Raw genomic sequence first — 22,845 nt, 5'->3', positions numbered from 1 at the left:
TGTATTCTCATTAATTGTGCCAATACTGAGTAGGAAATGGACAAGAACTTGATAGAGCGTTATTCTGTCCATTTCACGAGCAGTTGGTTTGCTTATTAATTAATTTAATATCCATTATTTGTTGTGTTTCTATGGAGTAAATGGATTCAGATTTTACGCAACTTTTGTATACAGTAACTGCAAACAAAGCGTTACATCCTGATTGGAATCCTAAGTAGTTTTCCTTTTCAGTTATTAGACAAAAGTTGGTGTAACTGTTTAGTAACTGCTCAAAAAATGCATGAAATTTCTACCAGGGTAATTAAAAATAAAATATCATTTATTTGATTTATATTTATCTGTCTTTGTCTGACTTCGAGGTATAAATTTCAGATGTTTCGAACTAAAAAATACGTATTCAGTCCAGAGATATAGCGTAACAAAGTTGCAGGGTTTCACAGACCCTGGTGTGACCAAAAATAACAATGGCTTACTAGGGTTAAATTAATTGTCGAAGTTAGATGAACGAGTGCATTATTCTGATGCGTTCGTTTTGAAGAATTTTGCAGTAAAGACTTTGCTCTTATTTATTTAACGTTATCTAAAACGTACCGTAATCGCGAACAATGATTTTAATATACAGTAGAAAAATACAAAATTAGTTTTCGATGTTCATAAAGATAAACGAAAGGATCCATTAGTATCAACTTTTGTATCGTCTCTTTTGGGATAATGATGTTCCTCGTGAGGAATAAGGACTTGTGTCTACGCCACTGTGTGGGATGAATAGGGCCCTTCGTCGATCTACGGGCAAGCGGAATTCCTAGGCTTCTCGAACAAGTCCGAGCAGTTGTGGCAAGGAAATCGCTTTCGTGTGCGTGCGCGCGTACGTGTGTGTAAGTCGATTCTCGAATTGAGAGAGAGAAAGAGAGGCTGCTCTTGCGTCATTCTTTTAACACAAGACACTCCATAAAATTAGATACCAGCATAAAGTTACAAAATTATTTATATTGAAATATTTTGTAACGCAATAATTATCGACAAGAATAAAATAATAATAAAATAGTATCTTTTCATATCTAGCCATACAGTCCTGTTTATCATTAAATCGCGCGAATATCCGTCACTTTCTCCACAATTCTTCATCGATTACTCCAGATTTAGCGCGGTGTTTCGCGCCACAATGGTCGCAATAAATCTCGCGCGAGATTAATTTCTTTATCGCTGTGTTGTTTTCCTCGCCGAAGAGGAGAGATATTTTTTACACGTCCTTCGCTATCAAGCGAATCGGTCTACCGATCCATAACGGTGATAATTGATCCGCTCCGCTCGAAATGGCCGCACTTTTTCTTGTACTACCCATATATATATATGTGATATCAAAATGTATAGCATATAATTCACGCATACATTAGACCTGCCCTAGTTTTGATTCTACCTCGTATATACTCGTCTCCCCTCGCTTAGAAAGCGAATATTTACTCATCTACTTTTAGCTAGGTATGTTCGATAAATCATTTTGTTTGCGTGTTACGCATAAAGTGTGCATTAATACATCATTTCATGCCATTTAGTCCCTTGCGATTCAGCGGAGTGTTTTGTGTTAATCGTGGCTCATGTGAAATTATTGGGTTGGCCAGACTCCCGGAGACTTTGTGCGTAAGCTTGCGTCCGCGCACGCCTTATTTCGCACGTACACGCGTACACGCATGTGTGTGTGATAAGACCGGCCGGCACACTCTTGCTCACAGATGGAGGAGACGTGTTGTTTTAGGCCAGGCAAACAAGTGCCATAACTCGAGGCGTTACTGCTCGTCTCACGCTAAGGCCTGATTTACACGATGCTTTTTTTATTAGCAACTAGCATGCTTATCTTCTAACGAAGCAACCCAAAAAATATGATTCTACAAATTATATTTATTTAATTGTCAGTTTTCTAAATATATATAATTTATAGAATCATTATTCTAACTGTTTTTTTAGTTGGCTACATTGAGAAAAAAATGTCTGGTATTTGCGACTATAATTGCATAGTAAAATAATTATAGCTAGAAGCTCTTTTTATGGATTTTTACTGCTATAATGTTAGTAATAATAACCATATGTATGTAATTATCTCAACATAAAAAAATATACTGTAAATTGTGATAATTTCAAATATTAATTTAGTAAAATATCAAGATATAAATGGTAAATAAAATGAACATTTTTATTCAGTAAATGCAATCGCAATTATAGTGAAATAGCCATTTTTTAAATTCACTTACTATTTATGTAGTAATAATAACTAAAAAATATGTTAAGAAAATACTAAAATTTTTCAAGCAAGCTAAAGCTTTTGTGTGTGACTATTATTAATAACATAATTGATTATATTTGCGTGGTTATAACAACTCTAAATACATATAGTTGTCCTAAAAACTGTAAAATGTAATTAAATTAACACAAAAGTAGGATACATGCGCGTATATTTGGACAAGATGTTTCGTGTTCGCGATGTAATACAACATATAATAAAGTAATCCGCGATTCCGCACAGTTCAATGTTAAACCAACTCGGGCATTTTCTTACGTAAATTTCGACACATTTATGACGCGAAACACCCGATACATGAAATTTTTACTGCTTGCAATAATATAATGCCTCTGCTTGTCCTCGATAAGTGGCGTCGAAAAATAGACGTTATCACAATTGTGGCAAACACGTTCCGAAGAAAATGTCGATGACCGCAGAACGTCTTGGTTGTCCAAGGTGCAATCTGCTTCTTTTTTTTTCGTATGTTATATAAGCGGGATCATCGACCTCACAAATGGATGATGAAATAGACATAATTTGATCGTAGTCATTTTTCCTGGTGAATAATATGAGAGATTCTCGTGACATATTTTAGTAATACGTTAGTGACAAAAATTTATACGTCGTTAGCCAACACAAAAGTATATTGGGAGTTTGTTTTGAGGATTGTCAAAAATAGTTTCTATATAATACTATAGCGATATATATAGAATAGGGTTTTACTCGGATAAAGTCGATTCGCCTCTGATAGATCCGTCTATTTCAGCCGCTCTGATAGTATCCCAAATGACGGGTCTTGGAGGAGACTACGTGAGTCACATAAAATAAAGCAATTGCTTCTGTTCTTATCTATCGAAGCGAACGCTTTGAAAAATGAGACTTTAGAGTAATCGGTTATGAAGTCGAGACGTTTGCGTCTTGAAGTAAAGCGCTTACTGGAAACATTGCGAAATAGTGAAATATGCATTTATTACACGATATTATCATCCTAAACATCGAATATTACTAAACACAAGAAAATTATATATTTGATATATTTTGATATTTTTAATTAAAAATATAATTTTTTTACGTTTAATAATTTGCAAACAAATATTAGTTTCTTTATAATAAAAACAAAAGGTTACATTCATATAGAATATCTTCTTTTTTTTTTGCTTCATTCTTTTACTCTGAAATCAATAACTTTGTTAAGGAAATCAATTATTTTGCGGGAATTCTATTCAGCTAAATGATATTTGAAACGAAACGTCTTGCTTACCACTTTTGCATTCAAGTGCAATAAGTACTTTGCAGCGGTAAGATATCAATATCGAAATATCTCTTTGACATTTCGATTTACCGACCGGTGTAACAACTGACACATTCGTAATAACGGCTAATTGGAACCGTGCAGTACGCGTGTGTGTGTGCGCACTGATACAATCATTGCATACAGTATCCCAGAAATCGACTGGCGAGAGTAGAAGGGGAAATTTATTACTGGTATGAGAAACGTTTGGGTTCGCAAGTGGTCTTAAATCGCTTAGATACGTCGCGGATTCCGGGACACCCTGTGTGCATCTGCTCGCGGACCCGCGAGCCGCCGGCGCTCATATCGCAGTTGCATTGTTATGCATACAACGTCGGTGCATCCATTCGTATCGTTCGGATCGTGTGGCAGGCTAATCGGTCGTCTGTGGGAAACGGGGGGGAGGGTCGGACACGAGGTAAAGTGAGACCAGCCACTAATTGTTGGATACGTCCAATTGCCGGACACGGCGGGGCGCGAGCGCGCAACACCGTCCGCTTAATTGTTGATCTTAATTAAGCCGTATCGCGGTAGATTGCAATTAATCCCTGCGTGGGTGGCGATCCGCGACATCGTAGTCTATCATTCCCTTCCGCCTCTTACGACACTTCTCTACCTCTTTCTTCTTCTTCGCTATCCGTACACTTCTCTCCTATTTAGTCACGTAGCTCGGTAATAAAAATCCATCGCTTCTTTATGCCACTTTAATTCCCGCTTATGCTTCCGCACGTAATTGGCACGTTGCTCCATATCTTCAATGGAGATACTTCTCCGTATTGATAGCCGATCATTATCGTCATTAACGGCCGTCCGATTTCACGAATCGACTGCCATTAACTTCTCTCTTTTCATGTCCAGTCTTCGACCTATACAGCAATTCGCTGTACGCAACACTTTTCGAAAGGCGAAATAAGTATAATTTACGATTAAATTCTCCGCGATGTAAACGACATTAAAAGTCTTTGGAAGATCTCTCGAGGAACTGGATGTTATTAAGCAACGCTGATGCGTTGAAAAAGAAAAAGTAAAATTTTACTCTCGAATTTATTTCCTTGATTTTCAGTACAAAACACGAATATAATAAATAACGCCTGTCGTTTTAATAATTTCAATGGGTTATTGGTAAACGAAAAATAAATTACTGCATTTCATAAACGCTGAAAGTAGAGATGATTGTCGATACGCGCGACGCAAATTCACATCGGTGTAAAATAACGTCATTCGGACAACTGCTTTGCATTTTACGCGATTACAATTTAGCCGTCGAGTTAACGTTATATCGTGCTTCTCATAACGTCAATTCGGGTTTCGCTTCCTATCGAATTCAACGGCACTCCACGCATATTTTACTCGCTTCGGATATTACGATAATACCGCTGTTCGCATTGGCGGTCGTCTCGTGCTCGATTTCGCAAACGGCGCGAATAAATTTCACCGATACGTCGGGCTCCCTCATTTCGTTTTACGTACATAGTGGTCGATGAAACCGGGCGTGTCTCTCGTTGAGAAGCTGAGGTATTGAAGCCGAAGCGCCGCTGATAGTCGCGATTCAATCAAACTTTCTCTACTAAACGTTCAATTCCTTTATCTAACGTTGAGAAGCCGCACGTAGTGGAGTCTATTATACAGTATTTTATATATATAGTTTAAAAACGTAATTCAAATTTAATTAATATAAATTATACATAATGCAATAAAAAAGGAGTTTTATAATAACAATCAAATGTTGAGTAAAATAATTTTAATTATAAATAATGTTCGATTTATATTATACAATTACACATAATTTTACTTTTCTAAATATTTAGTTAATTATTATTAAACGGTTGGTAGTTATTATTTTGGTAATATAAACCAATTGTTTAGAAAAGTAAAATTATGTTTGGTTATATTAACCGAACATTTGACTGAAATTGTTTCACTCAACTATTATCAGACTCTTTTTCTCACTTTTTGACGCAAAGCTGTTTATCTGTTCGCAATATGAAGTGCAACACACAAGGCTTAATTTAATATAAGATATTTTCTACCATCGTTGCATAACAGGAGAATGACCTTTTCTTCTAACACTAGCGCGATTAGGTGAAAAAAATTTGGTGTTACTCGACAATATATGTCGTGTGGGAGTGATTTACGCGATACACAATGTGGCACAAGGCCTTCCTCCCAATAATCAGCTTCTCGACCGTGGACGTCGCATAAATCCCTCTCGGACATCTCCACGTTCTCTTCTTTTTCTTCTCCTTCTCCTTTTCCTCTTTCTTGTTCTTCTCATCTTCTCTCAGTTACAGTCGCACGTTCGTAACGCCGGCTTCGAAGTTTATTTTTGCAATTATTTCACGATGCTTGTAACTTGCTACGGGATAATGAAAAGATTTTACCCGATGGAAATGAGGCTCAAACAATTAATGTAAGCGGACTTGAGAGCACGAAGTCACTTCGGTGTTTCCGTAGAAGGAAACTAAGGGAAATTATGGTAATCTGCTCACCGCCGGCTCAACTTTTCCTGAATGGGGTACCGAAAGAAACGTAGTCAATAACTGCGAACATTGTGTGTAGATATATGTATAAAATGAGAATTTTTTTCTTTTTAGATTGTCGTGAAATATATATATGTATATATTCGAATTGTCACTCATAAAGGATACTCTGCATACAGAAAAAGACTTACTTTACATAAGTATTGTAATACGTGTTTCAAATATTCCAAAAGTTCATATATCCGCAAATCTGTCACAAGTTCATCACAGGCATCAAATGTATTTAAATATATTTCGAATCTAGTAGTTTACTTCTTAATAAGTTTAATTGAGATTATTAAATTAAAACAAATTTGATTTGCTTATTATATAAAGTGTCGTCTTCGATCAATTTTATAATATTCATCAAAAGAAAATAAATTCTTATTTTGAGTATATAATAATGAATTTTTGTAAAATTTATAATAAGTATATTTTAAGAATTATTATCAAGAAATTATTCTTTGTTAAAGATAACCGTTACTTAAAAATTAATTGAGTAATCACTTTTGTTTAGCAATTTCCTATGTGTTCTAAAAATATTTTTATCTCGCATTTTGAATCGCATCCGTGATTTCTCGTCGCAACGGTGATTCGGTGCTGTTACAACAAGCAGCAGCCAGTTTCTTTCGTCTGCGGCCTAAAACCGCAGAGAAAATGATATAAAATTTTTATTTCATTCATTATGTAACGTCTCACAACACTGTTGTGTACGTGGTGAAATACGTTACTAAATATTCATGCGGAGAATTTTATAAAGCTCGCCCGGGATCATATTTTTCTCATCCTTAGTACTCGGTGCGCGGAGTTACTGTCCCCGATTTACTTGGCGATGGCTCGGGGCAGCGTTTTACGTATAAAGCACAGCGGCATCACAATTTACGCTCGGGTTAGGGATACCTCCGGCGATCGATAAAATTTTCATTTCATGCGTCCTAAGCGGGTACGTCAGAATCTCCCTCTCCCCCTCTCTCTTTCTTTCTCCCCCTCTTCCTGCCTATCTTTCTATCTCGCCGCTTGCGAAACCGGGCACGCATGACCGAACAATCGAATCGACTTTTAAACAAGCGTTGCCGCCCCACCTGTCGCGCCGCACTGTTTGTCGTGCTTTCTAGTCTCCTCTCGCTTACTTCGCGCGATGCGAACCCTCGGAAAAATATATACGACTTCCGACAACAAGTATACGCTGAATAAGCATTACGTCCACATGGTGAAATCTCAGTCAGTACCTTACATTGGTTGTTCTTTTAGTTTACCTCAACGTGACTCTAATCTTCACTTTCTGTTTCGATTACGTAATCGTCGTCACCTTCGTACTGGAGCGCCCGTTTCTTTATCTTCTGACATATCCGGAGTGAGCCGGAATGAGCAAGTGTTGCTTATCGATAAATCCTGCGTGTTTAATGTAAATGATCCTGAAGGTTTAACGTTACATCTTATACTTAAACGTGGCGGGAATATGACTTTACATTTAGCCCGACCAACGTGACGAGAGTTGCGAAGTACGCGCCGCACGTGTTACGATAATTGACGGCGCCGACTTTGAAATTGGGTCAGGTTTTCCAAACCTCCTCGAAGCGCACGCGTGCAGAGATACGAATTCGAGTAAGTACGAGTCGTGGCCGACGCGTGGTTCGACGAGGCACGATTTTTACGATCGTTACGTTTTCGTCCAGTCAACATCTGGCGAGCAACAACGTTGTTAGAGTTCTCCCTTTGAACTTTTCCATCTCTGTTTTTCTGAAAGCACGCGAATTGTACGCTACTACAACGAGGCGAAAAAGCACGCTCCGAGCTCTTTGATGATTTTTTTTTTTTTTTACAAAACAGGTTCGTTAGTCGTCACAGCGTGTAATAATTGGAGCTGATGTAATACTTGGTGTAATATTTTCGATCGTGTTGTATAATTAAATTTTTCGAAAATATTCTGTGCAAACCAGTCGTTCATTTGCTAGAAATAGCAGTTTTCTAGAAAATTAATTCCATGTTTTGGATCATTAAAGTTTTGGAATTTGATATAATAATTGATGGTAGAAAAATAAAAAGTATATTCTTTAAGTTATTTCTAAGTGAGAAGTTGAAAGCGCGCTAAGAAATGTACAAAAAGATCAGAGATGTTAAATTAGCAAATAATTATTCAAAGAATTTAATGCCAAAAAAATCAAAATAAGTAGTGTGGCGACTCGCCACTAGAGGTCCACGGGACTCACTCGGTTCGCGTAAGCACCGCGCCGCGCGAATTCCCTTTAAATAGAATGTCATTCTGGATTCATTCCAGGCGTCTAAGGCAAGTCCCACACTACATCGCCTTACTGATGAGTCTAGTAGTATGGGACCAAGACGAAACGCTGCGGCCGACCACAAAGCTTCGAATCAGATCTCCTGGACATTTCCAGAGTAGTATATCTCAACTTATACATCGAATCTTTGTCAGCTATTAAAATAATATATTAAAAGAACACTACGTTATTTCTGTTTTTCCTTATGTTTTCATTTTTTTCTTCAAGCAACTAAAAAATGACGATTTTTTAATTATGTCGTTGTTGTAACAAATGAACGTGTAATTATTACACGTTCTATTCTTCAATTTTGCAAAATTGTCTCTTTAATTATGAAAAAAATTATATTCGTCAGTTACAGCCTATATAATAACGAAAATTAGGATAATACTTGTAATATTTTCGATCGTAGTGTAATTAAGCTGTTTCACAATTATATTCTGCATTTATAAAATAAATTGTTACACGAACTCTTGTTACTTTATACTTTAATTTTGTAAAATTGTTTCTTAAACTGAGGAAAATAATATTTCTTGACAGCGTGTAATAATTGAAACTAGTGTAATATTTGATATAATAATTTCGATTGTGATGTAATTAAGTTTTTTTTTTAAATTATATCCTGCATTTGTAAAATAAATCATCACACGCACCTTTACCACTTTATTCGTCATTCTTACAAAATTTTATTTAGATGAGAAAAATAATATTCGGAAACAACTTGTATTATATCAATTACACTCTAAATAATGTATAATAAGGTAATTAAAGAGGGACTTTTTACGAAATATCAGTTAGCTCGGCATTCGTGTATGTCGAGGGGAGCTATTAATATGAAATCTGCACGAGTCTTTGTAGGAGGACTAAAGGGGGACAAAGGAGGGCCATATGGACGCGAGTTTGGCATTACGGCGGCAATTTGCGCGAAATTTTGCGAATAACTCTGTCCGTATTGTCTTGGAAACAACTTCGTTAGCGTCGAAATGGGTGGCCAAGGGCTGTTGAAAACCCTCCAAAGCAGAGCAGAAACCGACGCGACGCGACGCGACGGCATGAAACGTGCGTGCGCTCGTGCGGGTCGACGACGGGTTTCCTATAACGGAGTCCGTTCGCGTTCGGAACAGCGTCAATTACCGGACAACAAAGCGGAGCGTGGATAAATCGCGAAGCTAATAGCCCCTTTGTTCACCTGGATCTGGAGCGCCGTCGCGCGAACTCGATGATAAAATAAACGGCGCACAGTTCGCTACGGCGCGTTTTATCGCGCTTAAACGAAGTTACTCGGCGCCCATTGAATTGTAATGGGGCGTGTAAGTAGCGCAGTCGCGCGCTCGCGGCCTAGGGAACCGTCTTGAAAGAACTCGTTGACTTGACTCGCCTTGCATAATAAAGACATCTTTCAGTTTTAACAATTTGCAGATCCTCGATGAAAAGCGTAAAGCGTACCACGGACGTTTGTGAACTTTTCGCGGAAACTGATATCACCGACGCGCGCTAATAAATAGTTAAATTCTGATAAGACTTGAATAGACTTAGATTAATCTAGAGGAAACACTGTTCACTCTCTATAAGGTTTATCAATAAGTCAATATGTTTTATGTCTTTTTAAACGAGTATAATGGTTAAAATGATCGATTAACGAAAGGCTTGTTGAAAGGCTAATAAATAATTACTTTGTTTGTATAATAAAGACATCTTTCAGTTCTGACAATTGCAAATCGTGGCGAAAAGCATAAGCGTGCGGACGTTTGGGGACTTTTCGCAGAAACTGATATCACTGACGCCAATAAATAGTTAAATTCTGATAAGACTTTAATAGACTCGGATGAACCTAGAAACAACAACTTCACTCTTTATCAACAAGTAATGTGTTTTTTTTTTAAATTTTGTTTTGTCTAACAGTCAACGATCGTTTAAAGAGACTTGTCGAAAAACACTTGACTTTTAAAAGACTTGTTAAAAAGCTAATAAATAATTGATGATTTCGTCGGTCTTGTAATTGCGCTATTTATGTCTATTACAAAAGATAATTCAGGTGGCGTGATTTTTGATTAGAAATTTGATTAAAAAAATACTATGTGACTCACGCAACGTGACAATACGCCCATTCGGTGACGTGTTGTTTTTTTTTTATGTGCTACGTCACGTCTCCTGATAGATAATTCCCATCTGTCAGCTATCGTTAAATAATTTCATAATACCGTGGCGATTCCGGGACGCGCGACACTGAAAATATTTGCGGTTATTACGGAGATTATTGCTCTTCTCCTGTGCCCCGCCCATGGGCAATAATCAAACCGCATTCGTGTACATGATCAGCCTCCGCTGACAACCGCGGTTGATTAATAGACCATATAGAATAGTCGGTAAAATTATGGCAATTGAAGGCAAGCGGATGAGGGCTGTGTATAACATATAAAGCGTTTTAAAATTAAGCTAATGGTCACTCGTGACATGAACTAATATTACAAGGTGGAATCGTTGGATTTCAATGCAGAGTATACTGCAAATTCAAGTGTATATAATAAATGTCTTCATACACTGAGAAAAAATGTACTAGATATTTATAAATGTTTGTTTAAATAGTATTAACTGAATATGTGTTAAACGTTAACGTATTTATTTTGTGGTACAAAAACTATTAACCCTCGAACATCACACTTATTTTCAACCTTTGGACGACGCACATGGGTCATTCGTGTCCGACTAAAATTCACACATACTCTTTAAGGTCTCTACTAAATTATTTTGCTATGCAAACATTAGAAAAAATGTTTAGAAAAATTATGAAAATTACTTTCTGCACCAGAAAAAGAAAATAATTCAGTTTTGATATAAAAATTGTAACTTTGATTTTTGAAGAAAAAAGCAGTTTTTATTTTATTAAAAATAATTATTTTTAATCCATGGACACGAAAGACTCATGTGTGACATTCAAGAGTTAAGTTGATGATTAAACTATGATTGTTGTATTTAATAAATATTGATTTACCGTAAATAAATGTTGAATTAGTACTATTCAAATCAATATTTATTAAAAAGTACATTTTTTTCTCGTGTATATGTAATTTAATTTACCGTGTAAAAATACACAGTACTACACGTTTAAATAGGTTTGTTTTTTTATTCCCGCACAGAACTTTTCTCGTTTTCAAATATCAAGCATGTATTTGTTTCACTTTAACATCTAAAAGTTCAGCTATAGAAAACAGATCTAAAGTAAATTCTGTGTAGGTATGTGCAGTATAGTGTGTTATTTTTATACGGAAAACTAATCGTATATACAATATGGCAGCACTTATTACATATTTGGACAAATTACAGTGTGTACTTTGGTATTAAGATTTGCGTCGAATCTCTCTACATCGTGGCATCGTTACGGCGTTATTATATTTCAGTACACTAATTAGTAATTGAAATTACCGTTATTTTCGCCGTCAAGCTTTTTAAAACTTGCCTCGCGGTCGTCACCTGTTTTTAAGATAGATTTAATATATGTTTTAATGACTATTCAATGACTTTCCGCTGTACTTTGCTTCGCGTTGCGGCAATCGAAGCGAAATGTTAAGTTCGCGTGGTAAATAATCGCGTGAATAAAAAGGCGGCGTAAATATAGCTGTGCGATTGGCAAGGCTTCGTGTTTGTGTAGATACGCGATGGCACGTCATTCGCTTCTTGAGATGCTCGGAGTATGACAAACACACACGGTCCTTGGTGCTGCCGGTGTTTATTCGCGCGATCTCGTGATAAAACGTCAGCGTGTAACGTACGTCGCGTTTTCATCTCCCTTCTCTTGTTTTTTTCTTCTCAGAGCACGCTGTAGCACCCCGAGATTGCGCCCACACGGAATCATGCTATTAGCATCGTCTAATCTTGTTTACGCGGTGCAGCCGTGAGATTCTGTCCAAAATACAGCCGCCGGCTTGCGTCGCGTCGTCTCGGGCGTCGCCAACTCAAACTACCTCAATTATAGAACGTATAAGCGTACTGCCTAGGGCAATAGGGCCACGGTCCAACATTTTCTGGGGCTTCCATCCCGAGTCGAGTCCTAACGTCGTTAAAAACCCACAGAAGCTCTAATCCGACATGCGATTTCGCATTAACAGAAGTACGAAGCTTGCACTTTCTCGACTGCAACATTATTATTCTACGTGTGCAATTTGCACTGTAATTTCGCCGCCGCGGTGCACCGTGTATACTTTTCCATACATATGAACCGCGGCACACTTGGCGTATGAATTATAATTTTCCGCATTATGTGTCGCTGCGAACTTCACCAATAAGATACCGAACAATCTTCACACGGGACTTGCGCGAGCGCAGAGATTCGGATTTCTATCGGAGGAATGGCGCGGAATTCTAAAGAAGTTTAGCTCTCTTCTGCATCGAAACGACGTATTATACTTCCATCCGGGAAGAGTAAGCCGTAGCTGTGGACGTATTATCGATCCCGCACAGTTTTTCTACATAAAATATATTAATATATACATTCATCGGGGGTATTTTAACTTCATCAATCTTACATTACACAAGATTATAAAGTCAAACCTTTCATAGCCTTTCCACTTTTTCTCGCTGAAAACTGTTTTACGTCCTTAAAAATTTTTCTAGAGCTCCAACTTTACGGCTGTGCTTTTCTCATTTAACGGCCCATAACGGGCGAAGCTCTTAGCAGCTTTTAGATATATCTATTGGGTAGTCCATTTTATCTTACTGAAACTCTATATATGACGTAAATGCTTAATCTTTCGATATAATAAAACATTGAATGCCATCTAAGCTTATAACTAAGGCCCGGTTCCATTAATGTAAGATTAACTTTAATCTCGGTACAGTTTACTCTTTTTTCAAGACTTGAAAAAAAGATAAACAGCGTGAGTTAAACCGAGATTAGAGTTAATCTTACGCACACATTGACGGAACTCCAGCTCTATAATAAGTTGTAAATATTCAAATAATAGGATACGTGATTTTTTTGTGTACGTTTATCAGCATCTCACAAATATAATTTTCGGATCTCCTTACAAACTTGCTGTTATCGTTTCCATTGTTACGATGGAATTTTCGATCAGATTTTTTTTAAAGTCTCAACACCGCCGCGTATTTTCGTGCTATATGTCCTTAGTACGTCGCATACATAATTTACGCGGCTTTGTTCCAGTAATTATTGTCGCGGCTGACAATGGACAATAGCGTTTAATGTATCATTATGGAAAGAAATATTCGTTCATCGTGCATTGTCGTCCGTTGTGAGAGACGCGGCGACACGGCGCAACGTTGCGGCACGCTGGGCATAAAGTATGGATATCGCAATAACGATACAATATGAATGCCGGAGGAGGAGATGCACTATCTTATATATCGCCATTCATCGTCTGTTTATTATGAAGCGACTGTCAAGACGTACGATTCCAATAAGAAGCGAACGTATTAACGGCAAAAATCTCGCGGCTTTCGCGAGATTGCGTTTGTCACATGTATTGTTAGAATAAATATAAATTAGTAAAGGACTCTTCTCTTATCGGTAAGTAAAGATACGAGTAAAAAAGACGTATAACAGTCAATAAAACATTATTCGATTCTTTGTACGTCAAGACATAAAATGTATTCTTAACAATAAATTATTCGAGAACGTACAAATTTATATGAGTCAAGATACAAAAAAATTATTACATGTTTCAACCTTTTGATTAGGCCATCTTCAGATAAAAATATTTAAAGTATTATGAACATTAAAATTGAACGATTACATATATATAATCAAAAGAAGAATACTTCTCCCCAGGCATGATCACGGCGTTGATAGCAAACGATTGTATTGTTAGAGTTGCACGATTGCGTGCACTCGAATGAAAAACAGAGAGATTTGCTATGATATAAAATTTATGTTCTTCCTGTAATTTCCGTGTGAAAGGAAATCATCATATCGTTCAGTATACAGAAACGGTGCGTAATCTTTCAGCTTCCATTCACGAATCGATTTTGGGGACCGTAGCACGATCCGACGTTCGAACGGACCTAGATGTTCCTTTCCTAGAAATTGTAGATACTCCCTTTTCTATTGTCTATAGTCACGTACAGAAAAGTCATGCGATTCGCAAGATAAATGACGTCCGATCGCAACGTGGCGCGTACTTGGCGAAGGAAAATCTCGACGTGACGTGAAATCTTGACTCTAAGAAAGAAGGGTTGAAGAAGCCTTTCCGAGGAGCTCGCCACAAAGTCTCGGGCGATTCTCGGGCTGATCGCCAGGAGTCTTCGCCAAGAGAAAAAGGGCTCTCGGACGGAGGGAAGACCTGCCACGCTGGCTGTGCTTTCTGAGGGCCTCACGTAGGAGCGAGAGACACGGCTTGCCAAATAGCGTGTACGAGCCAATTGAGTAATATCTAACTACGTCCGTGACGTAGTCGGTTATTTTTGCGAGGTGAAGTCCGCAACTCCTTTTGTCTCGAAGATTATTTGATTTTTTTTTTTTAATGTCCTTAACCCTTCGTTTTCGATCTTCTTTGGCACAAGCGGAATTTCACTCTCAAATTTTTCTAAAGGAGTCTGGTTTTTTCTTCTAAAATATTTCTGATATCTTTTAAATGTCTTGTAATAGAGATGTTGAAAAGTAACCCTGAATTTTTCTACATTTTTTGAAAGCTTAGAACAGTTGGAAGAAACTTGGACGGAAGGAGTAAAAATATTTATTGCAAATGGAGGGTTAATATCCTTACATTGTAATTGTTTATCTATTTTTTGGAGAATTAAAATGTTATAATTTTTTGTAATGTAATAATTTTGACTACAGTTGTATAGACATGCGGAAAAGAACCTGAAGAGAACACCTTACGGTAATTATGACGTTTCTATATAAGAGGGAACGTTTCCGTCTATCTGTTGCCTCGAAAATTAAACTCGGTGAAATTATACCGGTTTCAATCGCAAGCTACCTTGGATCGTGACGAGAAAATTGCGAGGAAATGTATAAGAATAATATTCATGTAGCTTATGTGCATACAAATAACTTCATTAATGAAACCGTTCTGGTTAGGTTGGGATAAAACAGCAATTCTGCAGAGTCCCTGAAAGTTCATATGATGTATATCTAATAGCTAATTTAGCGGTAAAAAATACGCTGCGAAAATAGAGCGATGTTGAAAACAACTTAACGACTTCTCTCGCATCATATCCAGCGTTTAACGGTTAATGACTGCCGTCAATTGTAGATGAAACTTATCGCAAATGATTGTTCGCTGTTTTTTTTTTACACTCGCTAATGTAACGCAGAATCAGAAAAATAACCGACTCGAGAACAAGCCATCAAGCGGATGTTTACGAAGCGAAATGATGAATGTTGGATTAATCGCCGGTATTAATATTAATATCATTTTGCGTGCGTTTTCTTGCAAATGATTGCGCAAAGAATGTTTATAAAATAGTCAATGAAATATAATGTGAGTTGAAGTATGTCTCTGGACAAACATCCGATGCGATGAATCGTGAATCAATTATTTTGATGTTTTTCTACGGATTTTTCTTCAAGACCTGCTTCTCTCTTGAGAAGGAAGAGGAATATCCTCCAGCGATACGATCATTGAGTTCCTGTCGAAAAGTATCAAGTAAATTTTCTCGAGTGCTTAGACTACTCTCACGATCTCCGGCTACCACGCCGACTAACTGACATTGAGTAATTTGTTATTTCCGCCGAGTCGGCCTCTCTCGGTAACGACGGTAACGAACGCCGGTCGTCATTTAATAATAGATCGGTCGATTCGAGAACCATTCCTTAATGAGTCTTTCGGTTGTTATGTGTACTTTCGTCTATATAATCGAGTCCACGTGTCGCCGCCTGGTCGATTTAGTCGCAATGCTGACAGAAAATAGGCGGAAACTCCCTCATGGGATTGCTTCCGCAATCGCCGAAAATAAACTCGATTCCAAACCCGCAAATTTGGAAGAAAAATATACATCAGAAAAATACATGGAAAGGACGATTCGTTGAAGTACCTATAAATTCAGCTGAACACAGATTTGAAAATAATTTTGTTGAACCATTAAAATAATTATATAGAAATCTCGAGTAATGGCTACGAAAAGTTTTGATATATTTGAGCAACCATTTGAGCGTCCTACATCATTATTTTGATGGTCCAACAAAATTATTGTCAGACTTGTGTCTAGCTAAAATTTTAGTTACTTCAGCAAAACTTCGTTCTTTCCGTGTACAATAAACATCGTTAAGATGCAAAACAATTCTTTTGTGATATGCAAAAAGTATTGGAATAGGAATATTATGCATTAATTTATGTAAAGCATATAAGATATATATGTTCGATTATTTAAATATACTAGTATAATTTCTGCAAAACAAAGTAATAATTAATATTTATTTTCGCAAGAAATAATATTACAGATGAAGACCTGATTTTCTCGTTTCCTTTCCTTATTATAAATTCACGTATATTTATTGACTGCTATATACATTTATTTGAATAGGAATCCCGTAAAATTCAGTTACACCAACTTTGATGGCTAACTTCAACGCACCAGGGATCGATAAAGTACCATTGGATAAACCCTTTCCATAATGGACATACAATAATAATAATCAGCCGCAGGCGCGCTCTCTTAAGCCTTCGATTAATCATTTCGCGGCGATGATTTTAGTCCAGTAAGCGCATTTATCTCAACCCGTTTCGTTTCGCTTGTTTACGTCGGGTATCGCTCGGTGAAATCGACCACGTCGACGATTGTTGAAAGAAAGCGTATGTTAATATATTTGGTGCAACCGTCTCTGGTGTTTTTCAATTGTAATCTGATTACGAATGATAACGATTCCTCGAGTTGCGACGAGGTGAACGCGTTCAGTTGAGGCACAACGGCTGCGTCACGTATACACGGTGTTCTCTTATCACTCGTAGTAGGTTTTTTCTCCTTGCGAGACAGTTATAACGGAGGATGCGCAATGTGACGTGTCCCACTTGCGTTCACGCGTTACGTCCGGTGTGGGACGTTCAATATTCCTCGGCGAAAGCCGGCGCCAAAGTGAAAAGTCTCTCGCAATTTGTGTGCGTGCACTGTGTGTGCACAGGTTAGCGACCCATTACAAGGTCGACCACATCATTGTGGGACATAAATTGTGTTTGCATTTGTGTCGTAGACTCGTGTCATAACTGCATACTTTCAATCTGCGTGCGACAGTAGCATTGCAAGTTGAACAGTAGTTATTTAAGTGATACCTATTGACTAGGTTAGTATTTATTATCATTTCATTTCAGTAGGTATTAGATGAATAATATTGATCACTGATAAATATAAAATCGGTGAGAAAATATTTCCTGAAAATATTTTTCACGATACTTCAAATACCGATAATGCGTAGATAATGCATTGAAATGTTAGTAATGCTTTGATGACTAAACAGTCAATATGTGAAAGTATATAATGCGATTTGTGTAAACTTGTTATCGATGAGAAACGTTGAGAATTGCAAGGTTCTCTTGGAAAACAAGAAAAACCTTTTATCTACGTTATCTATGTTATCTATGCTTCTCTGCAAAAATTCTCACATTTATATATATATAAATGTTCATAATATTTAAACTATTCTTAGCATTTTCGTATTAGAAACTTTTCATCTTAAAATATTATTAAAAAATCTGTCTTTAAAATATTTACCGTCAATTTTGGGACACCATATTATTTACACACATATACATATATATAATCAAAATATAATGTGCATAGAATAGTATTGAGTAATTTGTACATCGAATAGTATTGAGTAATTTGTACATCTGTTGAAGTTTTCGGTTCGGTAGATTTGATTGCGAATTCGTCGCTGCAAGCTCATTTGCAATTTTCTTTTTTTCGCATGCCAGGACATATAAGAAAGCCGAATGAACGTTGTATGAAGAGATTTTTACACGTATACGGAAGTGGGAATGTTGCGGAAACGATTGGGGCGAATAAAAGATCCGCTCATCTTCGTAAAACGAATCTCGCGGGAGACAAAGAATTCGAATTGACTAATCGACTTCCAGACACACGAGAAGTGTCCATTGCCATTTCGAATTGCGAGCACGTGCACTAACCGGTGATATGACGAACGACTGTTTATCCTGCTATTTACTTCGATGTATTTGTTGCAGGGTTGGTAAAAAACATGTTTTAAACGTGTTTTAAACAGTTTAAAACATGCTTAATTGATGTTTTTAATATGTTTTAAATATGTTTTTTTTATAGTACTGTTCAAAGTATATTTGAAGCATTAAAAACATATTCAAGAAGAAACATAATGTGTTTTATTCTTAAAAAAAAAAACATTAGTCTTTACCAACCCTGATTTGTTGATAGGATCCTAAATATGATTGCGTCGGCAATCGATCGGTCACTAAAATTCTTCCGATCGGCGGAAGCACGGCCAATAAGTTTGACAAGCGGAATATTTATAATGGATGAGTTGATTTCAATATCGATAACTGCAAGAAAAACTGACAAACAGGAACTATAAATATTAACAAGCTAGTATCTAGTAAATTATATTACGTCGTAAAACGTGACTCAAGTTACGTACAGTCACATTCGTTTGTTTTTTTTTCCAACGATGAATTATTATATCGACAAATGTTAACATATTAGGAATTACATTAGGAAATACTAAAAAAAAAAAAAACCCGGAAACATACGAAATTACCGTAATAAACAAGGTTTGATCTGTGAATTTTTTAATCTCGCCTGACAGAGTGCGCAAAAAACTATCCATGAGTTTTTTTTTTAAGATATCAATTATGCGTTTCTTGACAGCAGGTTTTTGCGATTGCTTTTTCCTATAATTTAAACGTAACACATAACAATTTCGCATTGGTGTATTACTGTTTGTTCTATCCGATCGATTAAGGAGCAATCACACGTTACAGAGTATAACACGGTCATTAAGCATGATACTCTATGTAGCGTGTCCAGTGTACTGAGCTGTAATTTATGCCGATATCTATCTAGGTGCCCATATCTCTCGCGAGACATGTATACAAAGGTATGAGGTGATGTATTAATCAACAGTAGTCAAGACGAATCGTTGAATGATGCAACGCAAACACCTGATTGCGTGGATCGCTTTCGGATGACCCGGAAACCCACTCCCTCATATCTGTGCACATGTCGTAAACGCGATTACGTAATTAATATTGCGATTAACGCACCTAACGTCTTTTACGTATGATTAACGCTCTTTATCGACGCAGCAGGTGCGAGAAATAAACATGTATATTGGGTGTGCCAGAAATCGTGATACAATCGAGAAAGGAGGTGATTCTACATGAAAAAATAAATCTAAACCATAAAATAAAAATTTTTTATAAGGCTTTGTTTTCGAACATTTTTAACAGTTTATAAAGCAATAAAATTCATCGTACATGAATATCCTGTTTTATTATATATCCTCGATTATCCAATACAATAGACATAAACATGAACAGAAATAGTAATCTCACAGTGAGATCTGTTAAGTCGATATAGTATTTAATGAATATTCAAACTCGATTTTTTCAAAAACAAAGCTTTACATGTATAAATTTTATTCTACGTTCTTGAAATATTTTTTCATGTAGGATCACTCCTTTCTCATTGTACCTCGATTTCCGAAACACCCTGTATAAATCGATTCATACGGTTATGTGACGTTGGTGAAAACGTGACTATATACTTTCTAATGCCGAAAACTTGTCGAGGTCGGAGCGAACAAATAACTTTAGAATCAAACAACGTGATTGAGCTAGCCAATTATTGCGTGGCTATCAAGGTGAATACTAATACGAAGACAGACTTTTTTACCTTAAAACATCCCACGACAAGTAGAGTTTGAAACCCAAATGGATTTCTAACGTTTCGAGGAGAAAGTGCAAACAAACAGTGATTGAATATTTTGTGAAATGAAATTCATTTTAAGAAAATAGTATTTTTAATTAACTTCATTTTCTTGTAATTTTTTCTTAAATTTTTGATGTTAAATATTTTGAAATCTTTTGATTGATTTTTTGCTATCGTATCTAATCTACTGTGTCTGCGTGACGCTTTTGTTTACAGCAATGTGTTTTGATTGTTACAGACGCATGTCCTGTTGATGGATGCTTTCCTACAGAACAACAGGCTCGATCATGTTTCGAGGGTAATGTCCTCGCACCCATCGTATTTGGAACATTTCCTACGGACCCAGCAATTCGTTCTTCGGGGTGACGGTCCACTTCCTTATGACTACAGACATCTCATTGCCATTATGGTAAATTTGTTTTCTTGTTTTCTATAAAAATTTTGTAATATATATGTAGTAGATCTTGAGATAAATTTTTTTATACTTCATTAATTGATTTTTTACAAGAAAGGAGCATATGGGTCCTTAAGACGCACTAAAGTTTTATGTTATTGGTTTTAGAAGATATTTAAAAATTTTCCGCCATACAAAAAAATTACAACACTTGAACTTCATATAAATACAATAATTAGCCTTGTGAATAAAGTAAAACTGCGGCAAATATAAAATTATGAAACATAAAATTATTATTCCAAATCTTTGCATTATTTAAAAATTAGGAAAATATCCCAAGATCACCGGGACTTACATGTTTCACTTACAACTTACAGGTTAAATATATTCCTGCGACTTTTATTGCGCTTTTTTACATACATTTAATTAAACCGACAATGGAAGGCAATTGAAGCGATTGAAAGAGATATACTGACGTTAACTTCAAAATTTTATCTTGTTCAAACTTTAATTCATTAATCTGCAAGATTTAAGATGAAATAAGTTTCTTTTTTTAAAAGCTCTTGGAAATTTTTTTTATTAAATGTTTAACTTTATTGAATATAATTTATATATTCAATAGCGCGTAAGAGAATTGTTACTGTTGATGAGCTGAGCTCTTCTTCGCGTTGATGATGCGTCTTCATCTTTTCTCTTAAGTCCCCTGATCACCCTCGACGAACGACAGCGGGTCACCGGGTCAAAGATTATCGCAAACTGAGTAAATGCAGCGCGCGTGTGTTTCGTAATGCCGCACATGTTCTCGCAAAGCAATTGGTGAAGATGTGAAAAATAACATTGACTGTTCTTTTATTATCTTTACTCGGTGATCTACGCATCTCGTTTGCATTACTTTTAGCTATTTGTGCAGTATGAAAATATGTCATTTGTTGTATGAAATTATATAACCTTATCTTTTGAACATGCAGAAATACACGCGTAAGAATCATCTTGAAAACATACTTTCAATTGTAACTGCGTTATATCATAATTGAGACATAAAAAAAAACATTCAGTAAGATAAATGTTCTGTTTTTGAATTAGGTTAGGTTTTTCATTTTTCTATGAATGATGAAATTTTTAATGAAAAGCTTGCTTACATTGCGTAGAAGTATTTTACGGACTATAAATAACGCAGGAGAATGTCGAATCGAAGGTTCGCGTATAAGAATTTGACAAGCTCATATTTTTAAATAAATGAGTCATTTATCATTCAGTGCTCAGAACACAGATTCGTGCGAGAAACAGGCTTGTCTAGATAACGCGCGCAAGTGGAAAGATAAAATTGATTTGCCGGTTTTACTTCGCATCGTAAGAACAAATTCGCAATATGCTGACTTATGAAAATAACATACATCTTTGAGATCGCAAGATTTTTTTATCGCTCTCTGAAATCGTTAAATATTTTATGCCATCTCCAAATGTTTATCGATCTCCGAAATATCGGATATTTTACAACTTAGAAATATTTTCAGCAAATATATTGGAGTATTTTTTCCGCGATATTCGAGAAACCTGTTTGTTTTTCACAATCAGCCTTCAATCGAATTCAAAGCGACTCTATTAAATATATCTTGCCATGTTTTTAACTCGCATTTTCGTTTCTTGCAAGATTAAGACGGCTTGTCAAAGAAACTTGTTTCTCAGCTAAGATCTTACTTCTTCTCTGTAGGCCTACTTCGTATTAGCTAATGCACAGTTGGCGATTGAATATATATTTCCGTAAATGCATATACAAAGTATAAAATCAGAGAAACTACAGCGTTGTTAGATATGCGATGTAAGCGCGCGAGAGCAGGTATGTAGATTCCGCAAACTGGTTTGCTCTAAATTGTCGAGTTAACGGCTGTTTGACGAGCATTTGCGGCCGCAGCCGACTTTGTTTATTACAAAATTCCATACTGTAGACTGTAAAATTGCTATCTCTACAGGATACAATATCGAGGTTACAGCTTCCGCCTTTGAATGATACACAGTCGTGATCGGATGTCATTGTGAGCCATTGGCGGGCTTGATTCTATACTCAACTGATAATTTGAACAATTCGCATATTAGACAGAGATTTTCTTTATTGCTTCCTCAAAACTCGAATCTAGAACTTTACGTTATTCAAATAATAACGTCGTGATATTCGACTGATCGAAATTCATTAATCGATTTACATTTAACTGTCGCACCTTTCGCGCTTTCGTCAC

At 36.5% G+C, this 22,845-nt stretch overlaps 1 protein-coding gene across 3 annotated transcripts in view; it reads left to right on the top strand.

Moving 5' to 3' along the window:
- Window positions 1-22,845, top strand: part of Sesn (Sestrin) — a 211,859-nt gene that overhangs the window by 178,937 nt on the left and 10,077 nt on the right. For 2 of the 3 annotated variants that reach the window (XM_018518881.1, XM_018518882.1), the window contains one exon: window positions 20,456-20,626. In XM_018518881.1, coding sequence (XP_018374383.1) covers window positions 20,456-20,626 — 171 coding nt within the window. Of the gene's footprint in view, window positions 1-14,709; window positions 14,729-20,455; window positions 20,627-22,845 lie in introns of those variants that run through there. The other variant, XM_018518883.1, reaches the window with a different exon arrangement.

The sequence above is a fragment of the Trachymyrmex cornetzi genome, unplaced genomic scaffold, assembly GCF_001594075.2.
Source record: "Trachymyrmex cornetzi isolate Tcor2-1 unplaced genomic scaffold, Tcor1.1 scaffold797, whole genome shotgun sequence".
Lineage (NCBI taxonomy): Eukaryota > Metazoa > Arthropoda > Insecta > Hymenoptera > Formicidae > Trachymyrmex > Trachymyrmex cornetzi.
The sequence above is the reverse complement of the archived record's forward strand: the minus strand, read 5'-3'. Positions and strand labels throughout refer to the sequence as shown.